General features: G+C 44.2%; 1 protein-coding gene across 10 annotated transcripts in view; it reads left to right on the forward strand.

Annotated features, from left to right (window-relative positions):
• The window catches only part of MFAP3L (microfibril associated protein 3 like), a 49,420-nt gene that overhangs the window by 1,422 nt on the left and 25,391 nt on the right, over positions 1–22,607 (forward strand). For 4 of the 10 annotated variants that reach the window (XM_078367810.1, XM_078367807.1, XM_035292638.3 and 1 more), the window contains exons 2-3: positions 21,171–21,208; positions 21,290–21,601. The exons of 1 other annotated variant lie outside the window; for it this stretch is intronic. In XM_078367810.1, coding sequence (XP_078223936.1) covers positions 21,304–21,601 — 298 coding nt within the window. In that variant the 5' untranslated portion in view covers positions 21,171–21,208; positions 21,290–21,303. Of the gene's footprint in view, positions 1–26; positions 20,558–21,170; positions 21,602–22,607 lie in introns of those variants that run through there. 5 more of the 10 variants (XM_078367811.1, XM_035292633.3, XM_035292636.3 and 2 more) reach the window with 4 other exon arrangements.

Genomic DNA, 22,607 nt, shown 5'->3' on the forward strand with positions numbered 1-22,607 from the left:
GGGGAGCGCCGGGGCCGCGGAACTTCGACATGTGAGGGCCGGCAGAGGCTGCGCTGCGAGGCGCCGCGGGGTCCCGGCGGCTGGCGCCAGGGGGCCGCGGGAGGCTTCGAGATCCGCGGGGTGCGGGGGCCGGCCGTTTGGGGACAGCCGCAGCCCGGGCTCGAACCGTCACCTTCTGAGGGCGAGGAGCGCGGAATCCCCGGCCGGCTGCCGGCGAGCCTCCCGGGTGTCCTGGGAACAGGGGGCGCCGAGCAGCCGCGGGGGCCTTCGCCAGGCTCTGGATCACTCGCTTGGCCGTGCCTCAGTTTCCCGGGACAGGGAGGAGGGTGCGCTGGCCGGGGCTCCAGAGAACGTGAATGCGGGTTCCGCGTCGGGAGGGCACCGCGTCCTGATGCCGCAGGAGTGCGGGAGGCGGTGGGTGCCGCGAGCCGCCGCCTCGCGCCTAGAGCTCTCGGAGTTTGTCGCATTTGACTCCATAACAAGTTGACATCGAATTGCTTCATGGCGTGGAATGGGGAAACATGCTTCATCGGATTAAAACACAGAGTGGTTGCAGAACCGATTTATTTTAAGCCTCATCATTAATCTGTCTTCTCCTCCACCCTTGAAAAAAAAACTTATCTTGCAAGATTTGTAAAGCAAGCTAGCAAAGAAAGGTTTGTAGGTCTATTATCTGCTCACGTTGTACAAAACAGTTAAGATACAGTCGAACTCTCTTTATTTTTAAGGATACTTAACAGACAAGTTTGGTTACTGTGGCAATCTTTATTTTGCGTTATCCTGGATTTAATGTTAAAAACTTGGAAACCGAGCACTGCAGAAGCTCAGTGTTTTTTGTAGTTTTCTCACTTTTGTTTCTAGAGGAAACACATTTTTTTTTTTCAGTTGCTACTAGGCTGAACATAGTAAAATCCTTCAGGATGAAATACAAGAGGGAAAAAAATGTCTTTTCATGAGACCATAAGTTATAACAGTAGTTCTTCTGATGTTTTACTTACACAGTATATGCAATTCCTGTGTCGCACTGTGGTTTCTACAGCTGTTTCTTCCCAAAACATTTAGTACCATGAACACTATTAGGATTATTGTATCTAATAGGGACAAGGTAAACAATCCTATACTAGTGGGAACTAGTTCTGCTAACTAAAGCTGCATTCTCATGCCTATTTAAGTACCACTTAATGGGTTCAGTTGTTTTATTTATTAAGCTTATTACAAATCTTCTTCTTTACGTTCTTAATAGACCTTAATAGATTTCAGAAATGCATTGACTGTTCATTGGGTTGTGGGTAGTCTTTAAGGTTGGTGCTTGCAAGCCTGAGATGGCTCCAGCTCTAATTCTGGATACTCTCTGGGGTGATTTCCCCCAGTATAGAGTTGGCTCTGTCCTGTGCTGCTGCATAACTGAGGTTTAATACTAGGAAAGGCTTGAAATGTGCAGACAACAGCCGTAGCAACAACATGATTACCATTTGCATGCATTAGAACCTGCAGTCCTCCATTTTAGCCAATAGTCTGGTTGGTGATGTTCACTGCTCCTAAATTTATTTCTAAATACAGTTATGGAAAAAGAAGTTTGAAAACCCCAACCCAAATATTGAATAATTGTGCTTCCCTTTTCTATAAAAATGCATCAAGTTTAAAATCTTCCATGAAGTACTGCCTGGATGTACACCTTGTCCTGTACAGGACGTCTGATATCCTCAGGCAGCATTCCCCAGTAGAAGTAGCTAGCATCTCCCCTCAGCCTTGGGCTCTTCCTGACCTAGAGGAAGCAGCTGGGCCTCAGTTTACTTGTTGTGACTGTGAGGTTTAATACAGATGAATAGGCCCCCTTCTCGATCCAGAAATCCTGAGTACAGGTCCTAAGTATTTTCTCAGTGTTAAAAAGGACAATGAAATTTAATCAAAGGCTTATTGACACACTGCCCTTGGCTTCAAAAGGTCCACATTGCCCTAACCTAAAACTCAAAAAACAACAGGAATTAGGTTGAAAAGGGGCTGTATTACTGCTCATGGAAAAAAGAAGTCGATTTTGTAGGCATGTTACAAAAAAAGTGATCATTTCTTGTCTTTTGTAGTTAATTGTTGGGTTCTTTCAGCCCACTTGCTAGGCATGTGATTTTTAGGGTTATTTCTATGTGTTTAGATTTCTATACTGTATGATGTTAGTGACATTAGACATTTACAGCAAATGACTTCCTTTAAAAATAGATATACCCCCATCCCTGTGACCTTAATTTATCCAACCCCTATTTGGCTTGCAATTTAAATACTCAAGGTATTTTAAATTTTGCTTCATTTAGACTTTTTATTCTACTTTTTAATGCAAGAACTTTTAGATACTGGAATACAAATAAACATTGTAGCCACGTTGCTTTTAACCTCAACACAGCCTAGTCAAGATTCGTTAGACAAGTGCTAACTTAATGTTTGGAATTTCGAAACATGCAGATGCTGTCACTCCCCTAAGTTGGCATCTAACCCAGCACTTGGGGTGTGACGTGACTTTTCTAGCCAATGCTGGGCGGACACTTAAAACTTTGCCAGTGTTTTCAGTCTATGGCGTATCACATTATGGTTAGAAATGTCCTTAACATACAAATGGTTAATTTTAAGTTTGGTATAATACCTCCCTGGAATGGTTAAAAGATGGTTACAAAGGATTTAGTTGATTATGTCATGGTGTAACCATGTAAGAGCTGTCAGAAGTAGTTTATAAGTTAGGCTCCAAACAGAAGTCATGTGAATTTATTGTTCTGGCTTCTGCTGCCACCTGAGGTCTTTACTTATTAAAATAATCACATTCATTTCTTTCCACAAACTTGCCTAGTTAGGCTCCTGAGGCCACAAAAATGAATAAGACAGAGTAAGTCACAGATCAGTCAGAGAGATATGCTTGAGGACAAATAAAATACAGTACAGGATGAGTGCTCCAAAGAGGTACACACACAGGGCCGAGGAAATGGGGGAATGAACCCCATAGACCGGAGGAGGAGAGGACCTCATGCTTGGAGTGACATTTCCATTAAGGAATGCCTGAAGAATTAGAAAAGTCTTCTAAGCAGAGAAGTAGACACTCCAGGCAGAAGAAACCATTAGGGTAGACAGAATACTGCCCGCCACCAGAGATGTCAGCTTTGGAACTTCGCAGATGTGATTCAGTTAAGTGTCTTGACATGGGAGATTATTCAGGAGTTTCCAGGTGGGCCCAATGCACTTCTGTGGCATGGGAGTTCAACAGGGGTCTTCCTGGGCAAAAGTCAGGAACTCTGCAGGGCCCTGTTCCTTCTGGAGACTCTCAGGGAGAACCTGTTTCTTTGCCTTTGCAAACTTCCAGAGGCCACCCACCTTCCTTTTTTCGTAGCCCCCATCCCCCATTCAAAGCTTGGAACAGCCAGTCCAGTCTTTCTCGAGAGGCATCACTCTGACGCTGACTTTTGCTTCCCTCTTTCACATGAAAGAACCCTTGTGATTACATTGGGCCCACCTGAATGGTGGCTCCTTAAGACCTGTTTGAACTTCCATGACCCAGAACTGCAAGATAAATTTGTGTTAAGTCCCTCAGTCTGTGGAGATCTGTTACAGGATCCGTGGAAAGCAAATACAGCCATATCCACTGAAAGGTTTGGTGCAATAGAGTAATAGACAAGGGCAGGAGGAGGGGAACGAAGTCATTCTTTTACTGTGATGAGCTCATTGTCATGTGAAGGAGTTTGGATTCTCTCCTATTATAGATAATAATGTATGGGAAACCAGAACGTGAACTGAACAGACCGATGCCAGATTTACTTGCTAAAAACACAGTGGGTAACTAAACCCCAGGCTTCACAGGGCAGCTTGATAAAGAATGTCCAACCAGGGGTGGTCAGTGGCCGATACAGATCTGAAACCAGCCTGTTGTAATTCAGGTCTCTGAATTCATCTGAAATGGCGGCATTCGTATGCGTGTATGAAATGAACAGATTAAAACTTTTATTTACAATAAGTTGGACATCATAAAGCAGCAGAGGTGAGGCACATTTCACTTTGCTTCTGCCCATTGTCCTCGAACAACAATCAGCCATTCTGCTGTCTCCGTACCGTGCACACGTGAGCAGCGGGCTAAGAAAGCTAAAATTGAACATAATTAACTTGAGAATGATGAGATTTCCCATGGGCCATCTCTGACCAGTTGGTAATAGCTCTTTGCAATGTCATGGGCTTGTACTGGTTCACCTGGGAAACTGTCACAATCATTCAGCAATGTTTGCAGTGGACTCCATATTTGTCGTTGAGGGTGTGGGAGTTGACAGCTTTAATACTAGATGAACTAACTTCCGGGTTTAAATATTAGAACTCCAGTAATTAGTTTCAAACATATTCATTTAGTCTCTTTTATGTGCGAGTCCTCATTATCTACCTTGCAAAAGCGTATTGTCTCCTGGTTAAATTGATGTCTGTGTCTGGAAAACCTAAACTGGGGGATTCTTTTACCTTAGTGTTGTAAGAGTGGCTTTGAATTGAAACTGAACTGTATTTAAGAAAAATTACTAAGGCTGGGTGCAGTGACTCACTCCTGTCATCCCAGCACTTTGGGAGGCGGAAGAATCATCTGAGGTCAGGAGATCAAGACGAGCCATCTCTAGTATAAATACAAAAATTAGCCGGGTATAGTGGTGCATGCCTGTAATCCCAGCTACTCGGGAGGCTGAAGTAGCGGTATCGCTTGAACCCAGGAGACGGAGGTTGCAGTGAGCCGAAATCACGCCATTGCATTCCAGCCCGGGCAACAGAGCGAAACTCCATCTCGAAGAAAAGAAAAGAAAAGAAAAAATTACTAAGAAAAATTTTTTTTCAATGTGCTGAAAGAAGCCATGGGTTAGCAATGTCAGATGCTGGAAACAACAGCAAAACTTGACTAAAATGTATTCTGATAAAAAACAGAACTTTATGTTGTATAGCTAGCATCCATTTGTATAACTTCAGAAGATTTTTTACCCAAATGTTCTCATAGAATGATGCAAAAAGAATTGTTTTCTGTTGTAGAGTATTAGGTCAGTATAAACCATTCCCTCTCTCTTGACTCTTAACAGGGAAAAACCAGGATATGGTAGCCAGATATTTAGAGTGAGAACCACCAGGACTCAGCAGTGGACTTGTACTCTATGTGCAGGGAAGTAAAGGGGCCATTTTAAACAACTCCCCTGTGATTAATTGGATTATCTGTGTCAGGCTCTGCTGCAGCGCAGAGGGTCCACCTGCTGTGGCCTTTGGAATACTAGTCCCAAGATTTTTTTTTTTTTTTGAGATGGAATCTTGCTCTGTCACCCAGGCTGGTGTGCAGTGGTACGATCTTGGCTCACTGCAACCTCCACCTCCCGGGTTCAAGCAATTCTCACGCTTCAACCTCCTGAGTAGCTGGGATTACAGGCATGCGCCACCACGCCCAGCTAATTTTTTGTATTTTTAGTAGAGATGGGGTTTCACTCCGCTGGTCAGGCTGGTCTCAAACTCCTGACCTCGTGATCCACCTGCCTCAGCCTCCCAAAGTGCTGGGATTACAGGCATGAGCCAGTGTGCCCAGCTCAAGATTTTTTTCTTATTGCTTTTTCTCCAAGGGTCTGTCCTCTGCCTCCCCTGGGTTCTAACCTGGGTCCTCTTGTCTTGTGGCCTTCTATGTTCTTTCCGGGTAACTACTTCTTCCTCACGACTGCGTCAGTCACTCATGCACAGTGTCCAGCTTTTCTGAAGTTCGTATTCCATCTACTCATGGATTCATTCAGCAACTAGTGACAACCCAAGATCTTAATCTAATAAAGGGTCAGATGTGCAAAAAGATAATCATTAGCGAAAATAGGAAGTTATGAGTAAAGGGCAGTGAGAAAAGGAGTGTGTGGGGCTACCTGGGGCGCCCTTGAGGGCTTTGAACCAAGACTTCAGATCTAAGTAGGGGTTTGCCACAGTGCATGGTAGGAAAGGAACGTGGCTGGAGGCACAGAGGTGCTGTGGGGAACTCCTGGGAGTTCAGAAAAGAGAACGTGCTGGAGGCGGGGGTGGGTAGGAAGAGGGAGGGGGGAGGGGAGGCTCCAGAGACACAGTCAGGGAAGTAGATGAGAGTCAGACTGTGAAGAATCACCTGGGTCCTACGAAGTACTTGAGTTTCACACTGTTGACAACACGAAGACAGGGAGTATGTTTTCGAACCGACTTTAGTAATGACATGGTGTTTGGATTGGAGGCAGGCAGGACTAGAGGCAGGTCAGCAAGGAAGGGGTCAGGTAGAGATAATGAGCACATAACCCAGGAGAGGCCCAGGATGTGGCAGCCCCATATTGAGGATTGAGACTCATTAGAACTCAGTGATTGATGCTGTCGCAGGGCCGGGAAGGAAAGGGGGCATTATAAACAACGCCTTTGTAGTGAATCAGATTCCCTGTCTCAGGTGCAGCAGCAATGTGGAAAGCCCACCTGTCCTGAGAAATAGTCGGGTCGGAGCATCCCTCAGGGGTTTTCCTACTGAGGGCAAGGCTTTGCAGCACCAGAGACTAACTTCAGGCAGGGGAGGAGCCACAAAGGCCACACACAGCACCATGTATGAGGGCAGAAGTCAGAACCTTAGCATCGCAGGTACAGACTTTGTAAGAGAGACAAAAGAAAGAAGAAATTAATTCTCTGATGGCCCCTCGGCTTTTGGACTGAAGCATTGGGGACTTATGCTAACGAGACTGAAAGAAAATTGGAGTGCATCGGGCTTTCCTAATTCTGGATTGAGACGGTAGCTCACTTAGAGGCTGTGCTGAAATTGACTCTTTGTAGTCGACAGGAAAGAGGAAAGCTTGCTTAGCAGATACTGAAATATAATCCCACCCCCTTCCTTCCACTGAAGATTTGAGTTTGCTGATGCTGTAAGGAAGAACATAAGGGAAGGGTTTGCTCCTTGAGAAAATAAATGGGTTAGAATAAAGTGCTCCAGAATTGTCCACTTCTGGGGTCCACCCAGTTCAGGTGCTGAGAGTAACTCAAATCATTCTCGTCAGTTTACTAAAGCAGTACCTCTCCTTAACAAGATACGATGCATCTGTTCTCGAGTCTCTGCCTTTCATATGTGTGTGTGTATAGATGAGGTCTTGCTCTGTTGCTCAGGCTGGATTACAGTGGCATAATCATGGCTCACTGTAGCCTCAAACTCCTAGACTCAAGTGATCCTCCTACCTCAACCTCCTGAGTAGCTGGGATTACAGGCACATGCCACCATGCCCAGTAAATGAATTTTTTTGTAGGGATGAAAGTCTTGCTGTGTTGCCCAGGTTGGTCTCAAATTCCTGACCTCAAGCGATCTCCAGCCTCCGTCTTCCAAAGGGCTGGGATTACAGGCATGAGCCATTGCATCAGGTTGCCTCTGTACTTTTCTGTTCCTTCTCGAAATTAGCAAGTGCTCCATATTTGTGGCAGTAATGACCACCTTGAGGAGAAGAGCCAACTCCTTTCCTCCCCAAAGGCCTGACTGCCCTGCAAGGAAGTAGATAGATTACACACCTGTGCTTAAAGACTCAAAACCCATACTGGCCCTTAGCAGGGGAAGGTATTTGAGTGAAGATGGAGTGAGTGAGTGGCTCCCAACACTTCCTGTTAGGTGTTTACAGCGCAGGATGGCTGTGGGTGGCATAAACTCTTAGTAACCAGTGAGCTGTCTTGCTTCTCAGCTGCTGTTATTAAGTTCATCTTGAGAATTGCTGCTTACCTGCTAAAGCTAGCGCTGGGCTTCACTGGGCTGCTCCCAGCCAGGCCTGCGCTTCTGTCTCCCGTCTCCCTGCCATTTCTGCTGGCAGCCCCACGCTGGCGGGAAGGTGTTGTTTGTGTGTTTTTGTTTTGTTTTGTTTTTTCTTCAAGGTTTGGAAAATCCAAGATTATTTGGTCTTTGAGTCCAGCTCTGATTAGAACTTCTCAAAGGTAGCCTGTTTCTCTCCATTTCAAAACACTTTTGAGGAACTTGAAATCCATCTCCAGAAAACATCTGGAGATGAATTATCATCGATCTTTTGCCTTCATGGGGGCTGAGCATCTCTCCCTGTGCATCTGTGCCCAGGACCTGCAGTGGACTTTTGATTTCTTCCTGCCTTTGAAGGCATCTCATCCCTGCTTCCACATTAGGGCCGCCTCTCCCTCTTTCCCTGGGGTGTTAGTTCTTGTGCCTAAGTGATGGATGGTCTGCCCCAAAGTCCTCTTTATCACTTCTCCTAAGAAGCCCCAGAGGCCTTCTCATGGAGTAGGATTTCTAGAGTTGTTCCCTGCTGTCCCAGAGCTCTCGAGACAGGCTTGCACAGCACATCCACTGTGTGATGCTTGTGCAAAACAATGCCACATCAGTCTTTATTACTGGCATGCTGTCTTTCTTTCTACCCTCGCTTGTCTAGACTAAACCATTACTCCTGCTGGGAGAACTGCCTGTCTCTTTTATTCCTCCTTCAGGTCTTGGCCAACCCCAAGGAACATTCTGTTACCTTCCCTTCCCAGCTTGACCTCCTCTAAATTTCCCTAGTTTAGCGCATAATACTGTATTGCTTTGTATGCAGGTGTCACCAAGATTCTAACACCTTTGGGGCAAAGAGCTGGTCTTAAACTGTTTTTAATCCCCATAGTAATTGGTACTAAATGGATAATATTGGCCTCATAAGCACTCGGAGTTCATTTAATTGATATGACTGACTCCTAACTGTGTTTATCACTTAGATAAAGCTGACTGCCCAGTGGAGAGATCCTTGAGGTCACCTGGAAAGTCTACTTAGCCTAGTAGGGCCTTTCTCCCTCCAAGCTGAGAGAATAGGAAAGTGGAAGCCACTGAATCCCTATATTCAACTTTCTTCTGGTGGTTTTGTTTAATTGCAATAATTTGCTGTGTTGTCACACTGAAAAACACTTAGGTGGAAGACTGATATTAAGCACTAAAGTCAGGAAGATTATTAAGATGGAAGCAAATTCTGAAAAAAGGGATTGGTTTTATGAACACGATTTGAAAATACGTACCTACACTGTTTTGAGTGTTGCTGAACCTTTGGCATGTACTCGCCATGTGCAGGTTACAGGAGCCCTGGACTGAGAAGATGTGGGCTCTGCACGGGGCCTTTGCTGCAGCCCTGATGGCTTGGTCGCAGATTCCTACGCTGTCGTGTGGGCAGAGTCACAGGCCTGTTCCTGCCTTAGAATGGTGCTGAGGCTCAGATGAGATAACATCTGTTGGGGTGTTTCGTAAGCCATAAATGCTAGGTGAATTATAAGGGAAGTTATCTTAGCACTGTTAATAAGAATTAAATCCAGTAGGGTTTGAATTACAGGGATCTCTTCTGATCCTTTTTTCGCCGAGATCCAGTTCTTAGTGAAAGAACCTGGAATGGCACTCCACGTGGGAGATTCAGGGAAGCATTCAGGATGCAACTCCACTCTGTGATAATGAGCTGGTCAAGAGGAAGGAGGAAATGCTATTTGACTCCCCTCTCCAGCTATGGAGTGCATCTTTTCCAACAGATGAGGTTTTACCCTGATGAAAGACGAAACCCTGCTGATCCAGTTCCTATGCTGTGAATTTGAATGGCCTTAATCAAACAGCCACAGATGCAGCAATGAGGAATGGTTCAACATTTTGAGGTAGAAATTAAGTAGGCGATTGCTTTTCACTTCAGCAATAACAAGAGCATACATTTCGGGCCTCTCCGCCTCCTCTTCTGTGTTACCCTGAGCCCCTGTTCTCACATCCATCTTTATCACCAGCCTCTCAAGTTCCACTGTAAGCAAAGGTTACGTTTCTGAAGACCAATCTAAAGAAATCTTGGTTTATACTTAGTTCTGGGGTTAAAGAATAGACATTTTCCAGAACCGTCTAAGAAATGAATAGAGTTGATACCACAGGTGATCAGTAAGTTAGTAACAGGTCTAACTTAAGGGCATAGAAGTAGAATAAATTCACTAACAGATACTCAAGTGTTTGATGTGAGCAAAGTGTTTCTGAACATTGGGGATGTGTCAATAAACAGGCAGTGACAGGAGCCCAGCCCTCTAGGAGCTCCCATCCTAATGGGACAGACATGGAATGCAAATACATAGTAGTTAGTGCTGTGAAGACAAACGCACGATCAAGGTAGATAAAGCATGATGGGGGGGGGGGCACTGTTTCACATAGGTGACCGTGAAGGCCTCACTGATGAGAAGCCTGAGCGCTCCAAAGGAAATGTTCCAGCAATCCCAGAACTCATTTCAAATGGTGGGAATAGTAAGTTCAGGGATTCCAGGGTTTGTTTACTCATTCCGGGATTCACAGAGCCCAGGGAGGCTGGTGGGGAGTGAGCGAGCGTAGAGAAGGTAGACGTGGAGGCTGTCAGTCTGTGGGTGCCTACCGTCAGACCCGCTGCCTCCAGCTTCAACCCTGAGTGAGGAACTGCTGGAAACATGTACATGGTAATAATTTAAGAATTTTAGTGTTTTATTTTCGTTATATTTTGAGGCATTCCCCCATGCACAGATTGTTACTAACCGTTAAATAATAAAAGTGATACATGCATGGTGCTAAGCACAATCAACAAATATTAGAATGCCAGCCATTTTTTTAATGGGAGAATTTTGTTAATGATAAAAATTACATTCCCAAATTGCAAGAATAGACACAAGGCCTCGCTGAAGTGAATTATCAAGTGAAATGAAGGTTTCAAGACCCAAAGATACGGGCCTTCATCACACCCCCAGTGGAGCAGCTCAGATTGACACAACTAGCAGTCCTTGGTCTGAAGAGGAAAGGTTGGGTCCGTGGCACGGCCACAGGTGCTAGGTTCATCACCTGCCCTTAGTTCAGGTGACGAGGTAAAAGTAGTGAGGCTCAGGCTTCACTCCAGGCTGCTCTGGCGGTGAAGTTGGAGGGAGAAACCTACAGCTGTCCCCAAACCTACAGCTGGCCCATCTTCCATATAGGAAGTCCTGGAGGAGTCTGGGCTGATTGACATCTGCAGTGAGATGAGGGCATCTGGAGAGGGTATGAATGGGGCATCCTAAGGAAAGCTTGAATCCATTTACTCCCTCATTTTATTGTTCAGAACGTAAGGGACACACACGAAGTTGTCTTGCCTATGGAGAACAAGTCCTCATGGCTGCATGGTGCACAAGCTGTGTCTGGCCATCTGCCAAGTCACAAATGGTTTTGCCATCACAGTGCTTTGCCCCACCTGTATTTACTGCAGCAGAGTTTTTAGCAATGCACCAAGAGCTCCCTTGTTCTTCCCCTTGTCTCTTTACCCTTCACCATTTCTTCCCCTTGCCAGCCCCAGTCTTGCTCCTGGTTATCATCATTTAATGATAGATTTGGAAAGGACCTAAGAGATGGGTCTGCAGCCCAGAGAGATCAGCCGGCTCCCAGGGGTCATCTACTAGTAAATAAAACATGGAGGAAAGGAGTGAGTATCCTCACTCTCAGCTTGTGGGTCTTAATCCTAAAATTCAAACTGATCTGCATTTCACATACATCACCCCAGAATTTCTGTTCTTGCCCTTAACCTCAGAGCCCAACCCATCTCTTATCCCAGGCACCTGATCCTATCCATTTGCTGTGTAATAATCTCAGCTCCACGGCTATAGGGAGATCTGCAGTGAATTCTTCACACCGGCTGCTGCCCAGAATACTGGATGTGTTTCCATGAGAAGTTATCATGACTTGGTTGGGTGCTATTAATACTATCCTTCAGGCTCATCACGAGTTAAGTAGCTCTATCATGAGCTGTCCCACCGCAAAATAATTAACCACCCTTTGTAAGATTGTATGTGACATTACCCTCCCAGTTCCAGAAAAGGGAGTTACATTTGGCCAGTTGAGAAGCCGTGTGTGCACAGTCAAATAGGAGGGAGAGGTAGGAATTGGGAAAGGCCCTTTCGTTATCAAGGCTGTTAAGGGTTGACAAAGGATCCAGAATTAGCAAGAAAATGTAAACTCACAATTATTTCAGGTCCTGAGTCATATTTAGGAAAGCATATGAAGAAGATTGCTCTCTGATTTATGAGCAGTGTGCTCTGGGCTGCAGAGAGGACAGGGTTTGCTTCCTCCTCGCAGGCAGAGCACAGGGAGCCTGGACTTACGGGCAGGGAGCCAGGGGCTGGCACCCCCATAAAGCACCTCCCTGATACATGGCATCCTCTGGCCATTTTTCTAGCCGAAGAAGAGTTCTGACTCACTGATGTGTCCAGGCTTCCAGACATCCCTCAGCTCCTGCCTGGCTTCACCCTGAATATAGGAGCTTCACACTAAATACATCAAGAACTTCTTGGAAAATGGGCTTGAGATCAAATAAAAGCAATTGAAAGCTGGCAGAAGTAGTGCCATCTACAGATTAGCAGGTGACGTAAATTCCTGGGGCAAGAATGTGAATTTGAATCTCTATATGCATACTCCAGATGAGTAGGAAGAATGTGTTGAAAGGATTTAATTTTTTTAAGGGGGGAAACTGGGGAAATATACTAACGATAAGACAGACAGCAGCGAGAGATGCTTCTGTACCAGCTTAGGTTGAATATGGAATCTCATCAGGATAGTGTCAAAGATCAAAGACAAATTGGAGACAGCATTGTAACCCTTTGACGTGCTCTATGTTTTAGGGATTGGCTGAGCGGCCTAAAGGCCCCAGGCACCAGTGTGTCTGTCCCATTTGTGTTTAGTTTCCAGGTTAGGCTAATTCTTTGGATCATCAGACTTCTGGGGAAATGTCTCTCTGGTCAATTAAGGATTTATATTAATTGGGTCCAAAATTTTGTAGCCTATTTCTTTAGAATGAAAATTTGGCCAGGCACAGTAGGTCTTGCCTGTAATCCCAATTACTGAGGAGGCTGAGACAGAAGGATCGCTTGAACTCAGGAGTTTGAGGCTACGGTGAGCCGTGATGATGGTAAGATGATGTCTTAATACATGAATAATGAATAAGAATTTGACATTAAATTTGTGCTAAAACATTAATGACAAACCTGTGATTAGAATAGCCTTCATTGCATGTTTCAAGTGCTGGAACAATGTAAAAATTGCCTTTATGGAACCAAGAAAACAATCCCAGGCCTGATCTGGAATTACTATTAGCAGTCATGGTCTTTTTATTCTTGTTCTAAGCCACTAAATTAACTGTACGACCATATGCAATACCATGTCTTCTCTAGGCCTCCATTTTTTAGAATAAAGGAAAGCCTTTATGAAAAGATACCCAAGCTTTTCCAAGTCTAATGTTCTAGTTAGTTCTCAGATGTGCAAACCTGTTTTTAACTTGGTTAATAATTATATATCTATAGAGAACAACCTTTAATGTAATTTTTTCCCTTTGTAAGCGTTTGTGATTCTCTTTTTCTCTTTAAAAGACTGTAGGAAAGGTCCCTTGATTATCTCCCTTCCCATGACCAGGCTTAACCAACACTTATGTTTAATAGGATGACCAGGCTTAACCAACACCTGCATATTAGAGTGATATTTTAAAATAATTATTTGATGACCCTGGGCAATTTAAACATTATATTTCTGAGAGCTTTATTTTGTATTTACTTTCAATCAGAAATGCATACCATGTGAACAAAGTGTGGAGATTCAAGAATGGTTTCTTAATATTCTGCTCCATTAAAAATAAAGTTTTATGAAGATGGATGGCATCTCTGTGCCTATAGTTTGTTTTTAGGTTTGAAAAACAGTGATTTAACATGGATCCATTTTTGAAAAAGTATGTCCTTCTATGTATCAAAAAAAAAAATAACAGAGCATAAAATGAAATTCTGTCGAGGCCGAACGTTGGTGTAATTGGAGGAATAATGATGTCGCCCCTCTCAGTGGTTCTGTGGGCTTAGCTCATCTGCTGGCTGTTCACAGCAATCCCGCAAGTCTAGGTGTATATTTAGTTCTACCCATGAAGTAGCTGGCAATTATCCTAACACTACACAATTAATAAGTGCATGTCGTACCAAGAATGCCATGAGGTCTCTCCCCAGTCTCATTTTCCTCCAAGGGCCAGCTACTTTAATAAGACAGGTTCTAATTCTTCTCACGGCATGCTGCTATATAGCTCTTAATTTTCGAATTTGTATATTTAAATGTCATGACTGCTGCTTGCCATCACAACACCCTCCATTAGTCAGGGGTTTGGAGAGAGGAGATGGTGAAGCTTGGAGGAACTGTGAGGAGCTAGGCCAGAGCCACCATGTCCTCTGCCAGGTCGCTGCTCGCAGACAGGCCTTCATCCAAGAGTGGCAGCAGAGTGGAGAGTGCTGCCCAAGGGAGTGGTTTGTTGAATTTCTTCATCTGTGGATTCCACTGACAGTGTCAGGCACTGGTTTTTAGCAAATGAGACACTCCCTTCCTATTTGTTGTCTGTATAATCATAGGAGCCACTGTCAGGAGCTCTAGCACTACTTGAACCTGCTATAAAATAGTCATTCTGTGCATTCTAATTCCTGTGCCTCTTTGGATCTGCCCAGTTCTTTCCTTCCCCACTGCTTGTGGTTCAGGGCCCTGATCATTTCCTTCATATTGTATAATGCTACTCTCCTAGCCAGCTCTACATATTGTATAATGCTACTCTCCTAGCCAGCTCTACATCGCAGCCCTACGAGGATCAAGCTGGTCTTTGTAAACACAGAGCTAGTCCTGTCACTTCTCCCATTCAGAATCACCCTTGGCATTGCATACCATCCAGTAGTCATCTGGGCCAGCCTGCCTTTCCAGCCTGCTGCCCCTCGTCCATTCTTATACACACACCTGGGCATCAATGCCTAATTACAGACATTGACCCAGGTTCTTGTCATCACAGTTGCTTTGAATATTCAGTCCTCTTTTGGGTCAGCTTCTCTCCCCTAGTCCACTTGGGGACTTCTTTAAAATTAAAGGATCACTTCTTCCAGAAAGTTCTTCCTGGCACATCCATACTATTCATACTTCAGTCTCTTCTCTGATGCCCCAGTGGATCTTTGATGCCCTGTGATGGGCAGCTGTCACACTGTCTTATAAATGTTGACGTATGTTCCTCTGTCCCCCTGCCGGATTCTGAGACAAGAGGGGAAAGGCCTTAGTCTCACCTCTGTGTGCCTCACCCCTGGCAGTGCACCCGGCACGGGGTCATTTCTCAGGTCATGCATATCGATTTGGATCGAACTGATCCCCTCTAGGTGCTTCTAAAAGCAATGCCCTGTCTTACTTTGCTGTGATGATCACATTTGCTCTCTGAATTAGGTATTACCTTTGTGTGATTAAAGCATCAGGAATCTCTGTACAGAAACAGGCCATAGAACATGGGCAAGAAAGGGCAGTAGGAATCTCTGTAATAAGACTTTGGACATTTGACTAGGGACTGCGGTAATTGCTAAAGGAACATTCTTGTTCCACAGATATCTTGGCCCTTGACTTTAGATTCCCATATGTATCTGTTTGTTCTCATGCTGCTAATAAAGACATACCTGAGACTGGGTATTTTATAAAGCAAAGAGGTGTAATTGACTCATAGTTTCACATGGCTGGGGAGGCCTCACAATCATGGCGGAAGGCAAAGGAGAAGCAAAGGCATGTCTTACATGGTGGCAGGCAAGAAAAGAGCTTGCGCGGGGGAACTCCCATTTATAAAACCATCAGATCTTATGAGAGTACTGACTACCACAAGAACAGTGTGGGGAAGCCACCCCCATGATTCAATTATCTCCACCTGGCCCTGCCCTTGACACATGGAGAACATTACAATTACAGGTGAGATTTGGGTGGGAACGCAGCCGAACCATATCTTTGAATAGTTTACATTCAGAGATCACCCTAATTACCTACAATTCAGTATACTTGATGTTTGAACAACATGCATTTGGGGCACCCCCCCATGCTGTTGGAAATCTGTGTATAATTTTTGACTCCCCAAAACATAACCACTGTTAGCCAGTTGTTGACCAGAGCCTTTCTGATAACATAAACACCTCATTAACACATATTTTGTATGCTCTGTTTATTATATGCCATATTCCTACAATAAAGTAAGCTAGAGAAAAGAGTTATTAAGAAACTCTTAAAAAGAACAAAATACATTCACTATTCATCAAGGGAAGTGGATCATCATAAATGCCTTCAGCCTCACCATCTTCAAGTTTAGTAAACCAGGGAGGAGGAGGAGCTGGTCTTGCTGTCTTGTGGGTGGTGGATGTAGAAGAGGGGGAAGAGGTGGGAGGGGAGGCAGGAGAGACAGGTATACTCTGCTTAACTTCTGTTGCAAAAAACCTGCATTTAAGTGGACCGAGCGGTTCAAACCCATGTTGTTCAAGAGACTCTTTGCTGATCCTGAAAGATGTTAGGTGGGATAGAATGGGCCAATGAGAATTTTGTTCTCATTATTAAAAAAAAAATTGCAAAAAATATTTTTAATTTTTATCTCAAAAAGACATGGATATTTTGAATTCATTATGATATATGGGAAAGGAAGTGGTGGAAGTATATTCATAACCAACATGGCTTGAGTTGATTACCAGTTTTGAAAAGTTAGCATTTATGTCTGAATGAGTATGTTAGTGCCACTTTCCAATTCATATGAAAAATGCTTCATGAGTATAATCCTATGAAGAATGTGTTTTCATGCAGAAGACAGCTTATGTGCCTGTGGCATCGTTCCCACGCAAATGCAAGTAGGGGTGACTCTCAGTAGGTGTTGCAGCAAAATCCAGTTGTATCACCCTACAAATTATTCATCAGAGTAGATGGGGCAATACCCACTGAGTCTGTCAAGAAAAAACAATAATATTCACTTAGTACAAAACACCCCTTTGTACTATTGTGCTGTTTGTACTTGTACCCCTTTGTACTGTTCCAATTCCAGAAGTACATGGGTGACAGTCTTGTTGATTATAGGTGGAGAAAGAAGAAATAGGACTCAACAAAGCGTTTTATTAAACATTTTTAGATAAAATACAATGACTGGGAGGTAGGGAAGGGGTCAAAATAAGAAACATTTGATGTTTTCTAGATATTCCTCTTTTGTTCTATTTATAGAAAATAAAGTAGTCTCTCAGAGTTTTCCCAAAGATTATGAGGTTTAACAAGCAGTCCATTGTAGCGTTTGTTAAACCCTGGTTTTGAAAGCTCTTGTCTTTGTTCCTATGTTTTGAAGGACTGCACTTTAAGCTGCTGGATTATAGTACTTACAGTTTACTCTTTGCTGGCTCAAATGTCTTTCACAGTGTTAGATTGTTATCAACTCAACTTTTTTTTTTTTTTTTTTTTGAGACGGCATCTCACTCTTGTCGCCCAGGCAGGACTGCAGTGGCACAAGCTCAGCTCACTGCAACCTCCACCTCCCAGGTTCAAGCGATTCTCCTGCCTCAGTCTCCCAAGTAGCTGGGACAACAGGCGTGCAACCCCACACATGGCTAATTTTTGTATTTTTAGTAGAGATGGGGTTTCACCATATTGGCCAGGCTGGTCTCAAACTCCTGACCTTGTGATCTCCAGCCTCAGCCTCCCAAAGTGCTGGGATTACAGGCGTGAGCCACCACGCCCAGCTCAACTAAACTTTTCTTGGCGCTGTCTGTAAGATCCTAATCCAACAAGCTGAAAAAGTACATTTGCACAAGATTTTGCCAGCGTCCAAAGTCACATGATATCTTATGTTCTTCAGGCAACACATTGTCATTTGTTCTTAAATAATTGCCATTGGATTCCACATAAGCATGGCTTCATACAGCAAGTGTGTAAACATGATGATGGGTGCCCTGCAATAAGGAAATCCTACTAAATGATGTATGCAAGTTTTTGCTGTCAGAGCTCTCCTTGTAATTGAGAAGGAATTTCTTCAACACAAAACAGAATAGTGCACGATTATGCACCAGGGAGGAGTCCAAGCTTGGTAGGAGTTGCAGGTGCCGTGGGGTGGGACGAAGGACTAGTGAGCCATGGGACTGGAAGAAAGGAAAGGTAGAACTGGGGCTGCATGCTGGATGGACAATCAAAAAAACATCATCTCTAGGTGGCACCGAAGCTGTCCAGTGCCCCTCCTTCCTACCCACCTCCAAGCCCACAGCACCTGGAGAACGGGTTGAAGTTCTCTGTACATCCTTCCCCAACTAGACTGTGAGTGAACATGGTCTGTGGTTTATTGAGCTTTGTGGCACTTCCCATCCCCTAAATCCTGGCAGAGCCCCCAGCGCATAATAAATACCTTTTTAAAAATCTGAAGCAAAAGAGTAAATTGAGAGTGAATTCTTACTAAAACTATTAATTCAGTAGTGTGAATTCAATGCTTTGAATACATTTTCACAGAATCTTAACACTGATATAAACAACCTATAAATGATGCATTATGTCTTCTGTACCTTAGTAACTATTCCGGATGGGGGAGGATGGGAGCGAAAATGAGGAGGAGAAGGAAACCTGTTTGCTAACTGAAATTCCTGCATTTAATGAAAGTCTCTGCTTCTGTATCTCATAAGGTCTCTAAGGGAACTAGATTCCATTTCAGAACAGTTGCTGTGTTTCTAGCCCAAAGCACCTACTGACATTATTAAAATATAATAGCACAGCAGTATCCCCCTCTCTTTATTCTTGCTAGCACAATGCATTTGAAAGCAGTAAGCTGGCCAGATGTGGTGGCTCACGCCTGTAATCCCAACACTTTGGGAGGCCAAGGCAGGCAGATCACAAGGTCAGGAAATCAAGACCATACTGGCCAACATGGTGAAACCCTGTCTTTACGAAAAATACAAAAAACTTAGCCCGGCACGGTGCACGTGCTTGTAGTCCCAGCTACTCAGGAGGCTGAGGCAGGGGAATCACTTGAACCTGGGTGGCAGAGGATGCCATGAGCCAAGATCGTGCCACTGCACTGCAGCCTGGGTGACAGAGCAAGACTCTTGTCTCAAGGAAAAAAAAAAAGGAAAGCAAGCAGAAAGCCAAATGTGGAGAGCCTCTGTTTGAAAATAGGTCTTGAGATAGGTGCTTTAAAATTCTGTTTGATTTTCCATTTGTTACATTCTCTGTAACTGGGGAAGAAAAAATATTTACCACCCATATTTATTAGAACCCATCTCCTAGCCTGCCTCATCTCTGACCCTCCCCTGTGGTATTTAGCCAGGCATCTGCTATGGTCCTGGCACCAGGCAGTCAGTGATGAGTGACCCAGCTCCTTCCCTCCACATGTTCACCACAGAATACACCTAAGGAGGCAACTCATGCTTTTTCAGACTTGAGCCCCTGCCAAAGGACCTGGTGCTGAAAGTCATTTATAATTGTAATTTCTAATAACGTTTTGTTTTGTTTTGTTTTGTTTTTGAGACAGAGTCTCACTCTGTCACCAGGCTGGAGTACAACGGCACAGTCTTGGTTCACTGCAACCTCTGCCTCGTAGGTTCAAGCGTTTCTCCTGCCTCAGCCTCCAGAGTAGCTGGGATTACAGGCGAGCGCCACCATGCCCGGCTAAATTTTGTATTTTAGTAGAGACAGGGTTTCACTATGTTGGCCAGGATGGTCTCTATCTCCTGACCTTGTGATCCACCCACCTCGGCCTCCCAAAGTGCTGGGATTACAGACGTGAGCCACCACACTCGGCCTATAATAACGTTTTAAGTAAAACTCAAGGTCTGGCTTTTAGAAGACATAACTTAAAAACAGATTCGAGAAGCATAATTTCAATAAAGGATGCCAATAATTCTTGTTTATCAAGGCAAGCAGGACATAAGTGTGATAGACATTTGATTGTGAATCCTTGTAACTGTCTTGTACAAGACACACAGCCAGTGAAGGTGGTTACATCCAGAATCCTGGCTTTGTCTCTCTCTAACCTGAGGCCATGCTCTTCACAGCTCTTGTGTATTGAATAGGTCAGCTTTACAACCATAAAGGAAACCACAAGTTTAGCCAAGTAAAGAAAGACATTTGCAAAGTCATGGCAGGGTGTCTATCATGCCTTTGCAGTCTGTGTGCTATCACCCTTCACCACTGGGTTTCTTTCGGCTGGTGGTGTAATGTGTTGGCTTCCTAGGGGCTGTATGGAAATCTATGGCAAAACAAAACTCTTTTCTTTCCTTCTGAAAAAAAAAAATACGATCTGAAGCTAATTTATCATCACCAGGTAACCCTTCAGTGTTACTGTAGACAGAATTGAAAGAATAACTTCTGCCTTTGAAGAAGGCTGCAGGATGAGAATGAAATGGAGGATAGAGGACAAGGTGAAGGTGAAATCTTTCAGCATAGAAGTGCAGCCAGCCATCATGTCAGCCCCTACACACTGGTGATGTTCCCCAGCCTGTGGGAGGCAGATGAGATTGAAACCAGGCCATGCATGAGTGATCTGGAGGCCACAGGTAACAGTCACGCAGAGCAGAGAGCGCTAGATGACGTGGAGCTTGGGAGCACGGGCAGTTGAATGAGGGAGTAAGAAGCATTCTGGAAGCTGTAATGGGGAGCTAGGAGAATGGCAGAGTGATTGTGATGGAGTCCTTCCAAATGCCAGCAGAGCCCACGCTGTGGCCACTGACTTAGATGGAAGTCATGTTTACTGGGAGAGAAGAGGTTAAGGAACACCCAGGTGGACAATGAGCTCCTCCGTAATGAAGACAGGTACTGTGGAGTAAAGAGAGTTGTCATGGGAAATGAAAGAAGCCAGAATCCATTTTTGAGCTCTATGAAGTAATATATACATTTAATATATTTGTTCCTATAAGAGCTATATGTTTTGATAGCAAAAAACACAAAATTATGATTTCTATGAAAAATGTAATTCACATCCATAACATCTTACGGTTGTGTCTTGTTTAAAAAGTATGTAGGTTTGGCTGGGCCCAGTGGCTCACGCCTGTAATCCCAGCACTTTGGGAGGCTGAGGCAGGCGCATTGCGTGAGGTCAGGAGTTCAAGACTAGCCTGGCCAACATGGTGAAATCCCATCTCTACTAAAAATACCAAAATTAGCCAGACATGTTGGTGGGTGCCTGTAATCCCAGCTGCTTTGGAGGCCGAGGCAGGAGAATCCCTTAAACCTGGGAGGTAGAGGTTGCAATGAGGCAAGATCACCCCCCTGCACTCCACCCTGGGTGACAGAGCGAGATTCTGTCTCAAATAAAAGTATGTAGGTGTTTGTATTTTAGCTGCATTGCTAACATTTTGTAAATAGTGTTTTTAACGGATGAATGCTAATGTTTCTGTATATATATTTTTGTTTTTTTTAAAAACAGGTTCTTGATCAAGTGCCAGCTCTATGGATCCAGGACAGGTTTGTCCCATGACCTGCTGTGAACAGTGTATTGTCTGATAGAAGATTCGGTTGGCAAACCATCTCTCTATTGCCTTACAGAGCAAGCAAAGAAGATGTATCGATTGAAGAGCCGTCTGACTGTGTGCTTTCTACCTTCTGTGCCCTTCTTAATCCTCGTGGCCACTCTAGCCACTTCGAAGAGTGTGGCTAACAGCACTTTAAATGGCACTAATGTGGTCTTGGGCTCTGTGCCTGTAATCATTGCCAGAACTGACCATATCATAGTCAAGGAAGGGAACAGTGCCTTGATTAACTGTAGTGTGCATGGTATCCCTGACCCACAGTTCAAGTGGTATAATTCCATTGGCAAGCTGCTGAAAGAAGAAGAGGATGAGAAGGAGAGAGGAGGAGGTAGGATTTACAGTTGTAAAATGTCAGTAAAATATCAAAAGGAGCTTTGGAGCCGGCACCCCGATGTTAGTTGTTCTCATACAGATCATTTAAAGATCTTACCTTGTCTTGTTTTTCTTAGGCAGGAGAGAGGATATATATTCTTAAGCATTCCAAGAAGTAATTAATTCATTTTTCTTCACTCATTGACACAAAAGACAAAGGACAAACAGAAATCTTTTAAAAGGCTTCTTGGAATTGTATAATCTAACACATTCAATACATTATAGACACAAATGTAAAATAGATTTTCCTAAATATACATTCCATTTTTAAGGGAGTTTTGTTTTCTTTCATGGAGATGGCTGGAATAAACAATATGGCCAGTGTTTATCATTAAATGTCAGTATAATTCATTGTGGATTTAAAGACCACACTTTGGAAAGGAAACCTCAGTGCAGGTCTCAGCCACTGGCTGGGGTCCCTTTGTCTTCCTGGAGACCTGGCTGCAGTTTCTAGGCTGAGGCAGGGAGGGAGGGAGGATGCAATCGCAAGGAAGGGAGTGGGGCAACGGGAGACTGCTGGGTTTTTAATAAATGCATCTCAGACCAAAATGTGTGAAACACTCACTCCAGGAAAGAGTAGCCCAGGACAGGACTAGGTCTTCGGGAATCAGTGCATTTCTTCTTTTAGATGCGAGAAGTAATTGTCTGAAATCCCAAGCCTGGTGGGATTGAGCAGGAGTGCATCTGCTTTCCTGGGCATGTGCTGTGTGAAGTCGAGGGTCTGGGGTTCAAGAGTGAAGAGACAGTTGTTCTGAAGCGGTCGCTTTTTCGTTCCTTGCGCTCACACTGCCCTCCGGTTCCATAATTCTTTAACCAATGGACAATCCCCAGAAGAGTTTCTGCTACAGGAAAACCTACATTTTAAATCTCTTTCCCTCATTTTATCTTAATCGCTCTGAAAAAGGAATAGGGGCTAATGCCATCTATCTCCTTAGGAGCCAGGTGATGGAGCTTTCTGGCAG

The sequence above is a fragment of the Callithrix jacchus genome, chromosome 3 (genome assembly GCF_049354715.1).
Source record: "Callithrix jacchus isolate 240 chromosome 3, calJac240_pri, whole genome shotgun sequence".
Taxonomy (NCBI): domain Eukaryota; kingdom Metazoa; phylum Chordata; class Mammalia; order Primates; family Cebidae; genus Callithrix; species Callithrix jacchus.